Source organism: Amia ocellicauda, chromosome 3 (genome assembly GCF_036373705.1).
Source record: "Amia ocellicauda isolate fAmiCal2 chromosome 3, fAmiCal2.hap1, whole genome shotgun sequence".
Taxonomy (NCBI): domain Eukaryota; kingdom Metazoa; phylum Chordata; class Actinopteri; order Amiiformes; family Amiidae; genus Amia; species Amia ocellicauda.
Genome location: NC_089852.1, coordinates 31666806 through 31676411, shown reverse-complemented (window position 1 = coordinate 31676411; position 9606 = coordinate 31666806). Strand labels below are relative to the sequence as shown.

General features: G+C 37.4%; 2 protein-coding genes across 2 annotated transcripts; both read left to right on the top strand.

Annotated features, from left to right (window-relative positions):
• The first annotated feature begins 990 nt into the window (after window positions 1-990).
• Window positions 991-1923, top strand: LOC136746537 (olfactory receptor 4K14-like). Its single transcript, XM_066699108.1, has one exon. The coding sequence runs from the start codon at window positions 991-993 to the stop codon at window positions 1921-1923; it is 933 nt and encodes a 310-aa protein (XP_066555205.1).
• Window positions 1924-5798: 3875 nt separating this feature from the next.
• LOC136746534 (olfactory receptor 13D1-like) lies at window positions 5799-6731 on the top strand. Its single transcript, XM_066699105.1, has one exon. It carries the CDS (start codon window positions 5799-5801, stop codon window positions 6729-6731), a length of 933 nt encoding a protein of 310 aa, XP_066555202.1.
• The last annotated feature ends 2875 nt before the right edge of the window (window positions 6732-9606 follow it).

The following is a 9606-nucleotide window of genomic DNA, read 5'->3' as shown; positions in this document are numbered from 1 at the left end:
CTGTATTAGATTTATTCTCCATTATCCACAGAGACTTAGGACTCAGGTTGATTCTCAGCTCTGAATATTTATTTCATTCAATGCATGCAAGGGAAGAGCACCTCAACACCCAGGAAGCAATTAAGCAACTCTTAAAGCATAGTCAGAAATACATACAAATATATACATGTTGTTTTGATGGGCGTATTAGTCGGGAGGGCAAACAGTGTACTTGGTGGGACCAATCATGATATTGGTGTAACATGAGACAGAGAAATTAACTAGCAATGTGCTTGCTTGATTGACCAGTTTCACAGGCAGAGATCCATTCCTACTACAGCAGCATTCCTAACTTTTGTTTCAGGATTCCTTTGTTATATATGCAGGCAGGCAAACAACAGTTATACCCGACTCCTGAGTGTCTGGAAGACCCCAGCCTATCTGCAAGTGAGGGCCATGTTTAATGCTAGAGTCAAGTTTGATTATTAGGAAAGTTCAATTTTCCCCTCTTCAAAACTGGCACTTATTGTACCAACATTTCATACACACCCTGTGGAGAAGTCCACATGCTTTATTTTAATCATCTAATTTGTATTTTTTCCACCTCTGACTAATTAACCCAGTATTACAGAGTTACAGTCTCAAAGGTCTGTTTTCAGGCTGCAAAATCTCAGTAGCTTCTCTCCTGAAGGAGCTCTCTATATAAAGCTTAATACTGAAATGCAGACTAAGGAACGGGTGCTCTATCTGCAGCAACCTTTTCACAGATTAACATCTGTGAGTATTTTCATCATTTGTGTCAGTAAAGAAGAAAATATATTAAACCAACAGAAGACTGGAATTAACTCAAACATTATGGTTCATTGCGGTGCATTCTATATTTTAACCATATTATTGTTATTATATTTCAGATTAACAGATCTTCTACTTATGTATCAAGGGACTTCTTGGTACTCTATGCTTCTTTAGGTACAGATTTATTTGTATATTCCTGAAACATCCCTCACTGCAATGCAGAACTCATCCAGTGTTACAGTCTTCACACTCCATGGACTAAACGGGACGGCATCTCAAAAATACATATTTTTTGCTTTTACTCTTCTGGCTTATCTTTTGATATGTCTTTTCAATTTTACACTGATCATTACAGTCATCATTGAGAAAACCCTCCATGAGCCTATGTACATCTTCCTCTGTAACCTGTGTGTCAATGGACTGTATGGAACTGCTGGTCTGTATCCTAAACTCCTGGCTGACTTCCTCTCTGACTCTCATTTGATCTCATACACTGGATGTATGACTCAAGCATATGTGATCTACACTTCTGTTCTGTGTGAATTTACCATTTTGACAGTGATGGCTTATGACAGGTATGTAGCAATATGCAAACCCTTACAGTATCATTCTATCATGACATTGCTAACTATCAGCAGGTTTTTTATGTTTTCATGGATTTTTCCTTTCTGTGAATTAACAATTGCTTTATTGTTAACTATCAGACTGCCTCTGTGTGGATCTCACATTGATAAACTGTACTGTGATAACTGGTCAGTTGTAAAGCTGTCTTGTGTAGACACAATTGTTAACAATGTCTATAGTTATATTTTAATAATTATGCATGTTTATCAAGCATTTTTTATTTTATATTCTTACATCCAGATTGTTAGGGTTTGTACAAAGTCTAGTGAAGAGATGAGTAAATTCATGCAGACCTGTTTGCCCCATTTGATATCTTTAATCAGCTTCACAATCAGCACACTGTTTGATGTAATGTACAGTCGATATGGTTCAAGGAACATCCCACAGACTCTTCGCAACTTCCTGGCAGTGGAATTTCTAGTCATCCCTCCTCTTTTAAATCCCCTCATATATGGCTTGAAGCTGAGTCAGATTCGCAGGAGAGTTATGAGGGTGTTCAGCAGAGAAGTAGATATTCTGAAGTGAGGGGCACCAAATTGTAACAACATCTGAATTTGTAAAACAGAAACACTTATTTTATCCTGCCTCCATTCCTTGTCATTTTCCTTGACTTTACCTAGCTTATTTAATTTGCTCTCAGACTTAAGTGTTATTTACACAAAAATATACCCTTATGTCCTATAGGTGAAAACAATTGTTTCAGACAGTGGTCTTCAATAAAGTTAATTTCTGTTGTATTAAATAATAATAGTTGATGCAAACAAAATTTGAATACTGGATTTGAATACTTATGCCGCTCTGGGAGTGTCCTAGATCTCATAGCACAAACACTCATTCCACAGAGCCTTCCACTGTGCTGAGGAGGGAATGGTACACTGTGTCAGATGGTAAAATAAATGTCAATATTACAATTCAGCTGTGTTCTATCTCATCAGTTTTAATAAAATAAACTTCAGTTTGTTAAAAGTCAAATAAATCACATTGTAGGCAAAATAAGCATTAACTCAGAAAGATTATTATTATTATTATTATTATTATTATTATTATTATTATTATTATTATTATTATTATTAATTAAGATTATTATTTATATATAGATATAGATATAGTTATTTTTCATTACCGTAATACTTAGCAGAATAATAATTAGGCTTGTTCATTAATTGTTAAGCATAGTACCTACACCCAACAGCATGTTAATACTCCTTGTGAGACTTCTAGTATTTCAACAGGGACACCTTTGAATGGTTTTCAATCCACTACAAAAAAAAAAAAATGAGGGGGGGGGGGTTAACAGGTTTTATCTTTCAGTCATTTAAACTGTATGCCACATTCCAAGATTGAAGTCACTGTAGAGTGTAGTGTTTGTAGTTTCAACAGTTAGACTTGATAACTGTTTATTAGCAAATACCTCGGCTGAATTCTTCAAATGAGCAGAATCCACTTTATTGAACTAATTTGGACACAAACACAAGTTTAAAATATTCTAAATAGTATTATAATTAATCAAATATCACACAGCAACTAAACTAATAATACAAAAGGGGAAAATAGGTGATTAATCAGAGATCCTAACAGGATTCAAATTATTATTTCCTATTGTGGTTACAATATGACTACAACACTATAATACGATGAAGGTTAACAACCAAATATTTGTGTTAGACCAACAATCCTAACATTAACATATGTTACATGCACATGAGAGATAAGTACCATTCCACTCAAATTAGGAAGTCTTTAGCAATCCCACTAAATCAAGACAATTGATTATAAAACCAAATCAAATGCAATGCAAGCAGTAATCAATTTCAGGATAACAATAGCTTGTTGCAGAATAGTTGTAATCTTTTCAATGCAACAATAGTTATTTGTCACAAATTACACACAGTGGACTTTTTCAAAAAATTTCCTAAAAGTTAAAAGGGAATATACATATATATATATATATATATATATATATATATATATATATAGATAGATAGATAGATAGATAGATAGATAGATAGATAGATAGATAGATATGTATACAGTATATATCCCACAAAAGAAAAACTGAAGTCTTGGTTTGTGCTATAAAATAACCACCCAACACTTATTGTGAAAACAATAATATGCATTTATTAAGGAGAATCACAACACACCGTCGCTCCTCACTGGTGCGCTCCAACTCGCTGCAAATTAGCATGCCCTTTCCTTATATAGGGTTTTGAGACAACCAATCTGCTTTTAGCTGAGCTTCCCTCTAATTGTATTATATGTGGCATAACTGGCATAACCTTGACCTGTACATATACCACTCCCTGACTCTCATTCAATGCAAAGTTGTGTCAGTATCCACTACAACTCTTGTCTTGATTAATCGCTGGATCCTCGATCTCCGGCTTTACCTCCTGGCCACGACCTTGGACATCCTCTGATTCTCTGTTTGCCTGATTGCCCCACCCATGCTTGTGACCATGACAACCCTTTTTGCCCAGCCTTTGTTTGCCCTGTCTTGCCGGTATCTGACCTATGTCTCTTTCGACCACCTCTTCCACAAACCGCAATTGGGTCCTCCATTCCCCTGTCCCACAGACTGTGACAGGTGGTTTACACACACACAGGAGTGGGAATGGCATGGGAAGTCCATTCACATTGTCCTGATAATCTTCCTCAAAAAAGGAGGAATGTAAGGATGTATGTAAGGTTGAAAATGCTGTGTTATTTAGGTGTTCTTATGAAATATAGTTTTTCTACATCAGGAAAGTTTGAGAAAGTGAGAAAGTTGTTCTTCTATAGTTTTTGTTTTTCTCTACTCCATGCCTAATGGTTTATTAATTTGATTATGTTGTTTATTTGTCTGATTATTTTCAATGTTTAAAGTGCCCTGTGGCTACCCTGCAAAGGGTGCTATACTAAATAAGAATTGATTGATTGATTATTGACTAATCCTGCAAAATGATCTCTAACTTCTTGAGATTTTATACTGCAAGAAGGAGATATTAACATTTGAAAATAAAGACAAAGTTCTTATTCAAATGAGTAGCAACTGTAGTTTAATATTTAGCAATATTCAATTGACGTTCAAGAAGATTTCAAACTGTTTCAATGTTTTGTTGATCAGGCAAACGTACAGTTGAAAGATTTGTTGCAAAGTTCAGAGTTCAGATAACTTAAAAGTTCATTAAGTTATTAAAATCTTTCTGGAATTCTTGTGCGGTCACTGCAAGTAGGAGTAGACTCCTGGAGTCAGTTTCTATGAAGGAGTTGGATGTGAGCAGTCAGTTCCTTTATATACCTGGGTTTCACAATGTTTCCTTAAGCTCAGTCAGAATGTTGCAGTATGAAGTTGGAAAGTTGTATGGCATCTTTTTACCATTGAGTGATTGGACAGGGTCCTTCATGTGTGATTTGAATTAGGAGCCTACGCGTTGCATTTCTCATTGGTGGCTCCCAATAGCTGATGGGTCAATGGATCTATGCCTGGCAGTGGATTTACAACCTCCCTCGTCCCATCCACTCTGGAGGTAAGGATCACGGATAGCTGTCATCTCTTGGAGGGTCTGGCACTAAGATCAATTGCCCTTCTTGGCACCATTCGCAGAAGGATTTGTCTGCTTGAAGAGCAGACCTTACCTGTGCTTAAACAAGTTGAGGTCCCATTGATGGGAAAAGGTTACACTTATGATTTTCATTAACGGTTCTCAGATAACACAGAGAAGAAGAAGAAAGAGAAAGTGGATTGCTAATACAAATTAACTATCAATGACTTTTTTTCACTTGGGATTGGCAGGTGGGTCAGTTTAATGACGTTCTCCATGTCTCACCACTGTATATTAAATTGATGCAAGTTGTTTTCCTATTCTATGCACTTAAAATGCATTTTATGATCATCTGAAATACTCAAAAGACATATTATCTCTTAAACTTGACACTGCTGTGCATTTCGTACACAGCTTTTGTGGTAAATAAAAACCCAGCTTGTTTTAGTCATCTTATTTGTAATGTTTTCCATCTTTGGCTAATTAACCCAGTATTTCAGAGCTACAGTCTCAAAGGTGTTTTCAGGCTGCAAATCTCAGTAGCCTCCCTCCTGAAGGAGCTCTATATATAAAGCCTAACACTGAAGTGCAGAGTAAGGAACAGAGACTCATGGTCTCTCTGCAGCAACCCTTTCTCTGATTAAGGTCTGTGAGTATTTTCATCACATGTGTCAGTAAAGAAGAAAATATTAAAAAACCAACAGAAGACCACAATTAACTCAAACATGATTCAATACTTGTTATATTCTAACTGTATTATTTTTATTATATTTCCACTTAATTGATCTTCTACTTATGTACGGAGGGACTTATTGGTACTCTTTGTGTATTTAGGTACAGATTTATTTGTATATTCCTGAATCATCTCTTACTGCAATGCAGAACTTGTCCAGTGTTACAGTCTTCACACTCCATGGATTAAATGAGACGGCATCTCAAAAATACATATTTTTTGTGTTTACTCTTCTGGCTTATCTTTTGATATGGCTTTTCAATTTGACACTGGTCATTACAGTCATCATTGAGAAAACCCTCCATGAGCCCATGTACATCTTCGTCTGTAACCTGTGTGTCAATGGACTGTATGGAACTGCTGGTCTGTATCCTAAACTCCTGGCTGACTTCCTCTCTGACTCTCATGTGATCTCATTTGCTGGATGTTTCCTTCAGATGTTTGTTATCTACTCTTTTGTAATGTGTGAATTTACCATTTTGACAGTGATGGCTTATGACAGGTATGTGGCAATATGCAAACCCTTACAATACCATTCTATCATGACATCGCTAACTATCAGCAAGTTTTTTATGTTTTCATGGATTTTTCCTTTCTGTGAATTAACAATTGCTTTATTATTAACTATCAGACTGCCTCTGTGTGGATCTCACATTGACAAACTGTACTGTGACAACTGGTCAATTGTAAAGCTGTCTTGTGTAGACACAACTCATAACAATGTCTATGGATATATTGTAATAATTGCTCATGTTTCTCAAGCCCTTTTTGTTATATATTCTTACATCCACATAGTTAGGGCTTGTGTAAAGTCTAGTGAAGAGAGGGTTAAATTCATGCAGACCTGTTTGCCCCATTTTATATCTTTAATCAGCTTTACGGTCAGCACACTGTTTGATGTTTTGTACAGCCGATACGGTTCAAGGAACATCCTGCAGGGTCTTCGCAATTTCCTGGCAGTGGAATTTCTAGTCATCCCTCCTCTTTTAAATCCTCTCATATATGGCTTGAAGCTGAGTCAGATTCGCAGGAGAGTTATGATGGTGTTCAGCAGAAAAGTAGATATTTTAAAGTGAGAGACACCAAATTTATGAATCATCTGAATGTGTAAAACAGAAACACTGTATTTCCTGCCTTCACTTGTACTTTTCCTTGACTTTACCTAACTTATTTGATTTGCTCTCTGACTTAAGTGATTTTCACAGAAATATATAGCTGTATGTCCTATAGGTGAAAACAATAGTTTTTCAATATGGTTTTCAATAAAGTTAATTGCTATTGTATTTAAAAATAATAGAACATGAGTTCTTCATTCAGAAGCTCATAGTACAAACACACATTCCACAGAGCCTTCCACTGAGGAGGAGGAGGGAATGGTAAACTGTGTCAGATGTTCACCCCTAAGGAGATGACACAAAACCTGGGTGTCATCTGTGACCTTAATCTATCCTTTGAACCACACATTTAGAATGTGTCTAGATCTTCCTTCCTCCAGCTTAGAAACATTGCTAGAATAAAACAATTCCTCTCATTACATGACACTGAGAAATTGATACACACATTTGTTACACCTAGATTGGATTACTGTAATGCCATTCTGTCAGGTAGCCCAAAGAGAGCTATTTCTGCACTTCAGTTAGTTCAAAATGCTGCTGCAAGATTTCTAACTAAAACAAAAAAACATGAATACATCACTCCAGTATTGGCTTCTCTTCACTGGCTGCCCGTGCGCTACAGGATAGACTTTAAAGTTCTCTTACTAGCATTTAAAGCACTAAAGGGATTGGCACCTCCGTACTTAAAATATCTTGTTATAGAATACACTCCAGGTTGGCCATTGAGATTCCAGGAATCTGGTTACTTAGTGGTCCCTAAAATACACAAGAAAAATGCAGGTGGTAGAGCATTTAGTTATAAGGCCCTGAAACTGTGGAATGATCTACAGCCAATGTAAGAGACTCATCTGTTTAGTCTCTGTTTTTCTAGCACATAGTGCCACCGGTGTGCCATGGATATGGCAATGCACAACTGTTTTTGGAGATGTCCTGCATTGCATGACCAGTATCTGAACACAATTGTTTTTTTGTCTTCCAGTAACAACCCCCTCTGAGGGTCCGATGAGGCAAACCCGACGAGACACAACCCACCCCAGAGGCACCCTAATACGTAAGGCTAATGAGGCACCCACACCCCAAGGTCTGATGAGCCATCACCACCCAACGGCTGTTGATGGTCCAACCCCCCCCAACCCCCGAGGGCTGGTGAGAGGCCCCCACCAGAGGGAATACCACAGCCAACAGCACCGATTAAGAGCTTTCAGATCTCCTTGCTGCTGTAACAACTATACTGCCTGGAGGGGAGGCAACCATTAGGCCTGGGTGGAACCCCAGAGATTTATTTTCTCTTACATTGCATGTTTATTGTTTTTCTCTCCTGTGTGCCTAATGGTTTATTGATTTTAATTTTAATGTACATTATTTTAGATCACTTAAACTGTTAATGGTCTATTTTTATTTTTACTTTATACTATTATTTATGTATTTTATTTTGCTGTACGTTTCTTATATGTTTACCAGTCTGTAAACCGCTCTGTGGCTGTCGCTCTGCAAAGGATGCTATACAAATAAAAATGGATTGATTGATTGATTTTATCTAAGAACATAAGAACATAAGAAAGTTTACAAATGAGAGCAGGCCATTCAACCCATCGTGCTCGTTTGGTGTCCATTAATAACTAAGTGATCCAAGGATCCTATCCAGTCTATTTTTAAATGTTCCCAAATTTTCAGCATCTACCACATTGATGGGGAGTTTGTTCCAGATTGTGACTACTCTCTGTGTAAAGAGGTGTCTCCTGTTTTCCGTTTTGAATGCCTTGTAACCCAATTTCCATTTGTGTCCCCGGGTGCGTGTGTCCCTGCTGATCTGGAAAAGCTCCTCTGGTTTGATGTGGTCGATGCCTTTCATGATTTTGAAGACTTTGAAGATCAAGTCCCCACGTAGTCTCCTCTGTTCCAGGGTGAAAAGGTTCAGTTCCCTCAGTCTCTCAGTAGGACATTCCCTTCAGACCTGGAATAAGTCTGGTTGCTCTCCTCTGAACTGCCTCTAGAGCAGCAATATCTTTCTTGAAGTGTGGAGCACAGAACTGTACACAGTATTCCAGATGAGGTCTAACTAGCGCATTGTACAGTCTTAACATTACTTCCCTTGTTTCTCTTTGATTTTAATAAAATAAACTTCAATTTGTAAAATAGTTGACGTAAAAGTTAAATTAATCACACTTTAGGCAAACTAAGCATGAACTTATCCACAAAGAATATGTGCATTTTTTAATTTATTTTATTTTTTATTTTGTAAGTGATACTTGTAGAATTTATCTGAAAAAGGAAGCACTGCCAAAAGGGGGAGGGGTTTAGCATGTTTCCATAGGAACATCATCAAAACATTTTTCTAGAAAAGCTGTACACTCATCTAAAGGATTATTAGGAACACCTGTTCAATTTCTCATTAATGCAATTATCTAACCAACCAATCACATGGCATTTAGGGGTGTGGTCCTGGTCAAGACAATCTCCTGAACTCCAAACTGAATGTCTGAATGGGAAAGAAAGGTGATTTAAGCAATTTTGAGCGTGGCATGGTTGTTGGTGCCAGACGGGACGGTCTGAGTATTTCACAATCTGCTCAGTTACTGGGATTTTCACGCACAACCATTTCTAGGGTTTACAAAGAATGGTGTGAAAAGGGAAAAACATCCAGTATGCAGCAGTCCTGTGGGCGAAAATGCCTTGTTGATGCTAGAGGTCAGAGGAGAATGGGCCGACTGATTCAAGCTGATAGAAGAGCAACTTTGACTGAAATAACCACTCGTTACAACCGAGGTATGCAGCAAAGCATTTGTGAAGCCACAACACGTACAACCTTGAGGCAGATGGGCTACAACAGCAGAAG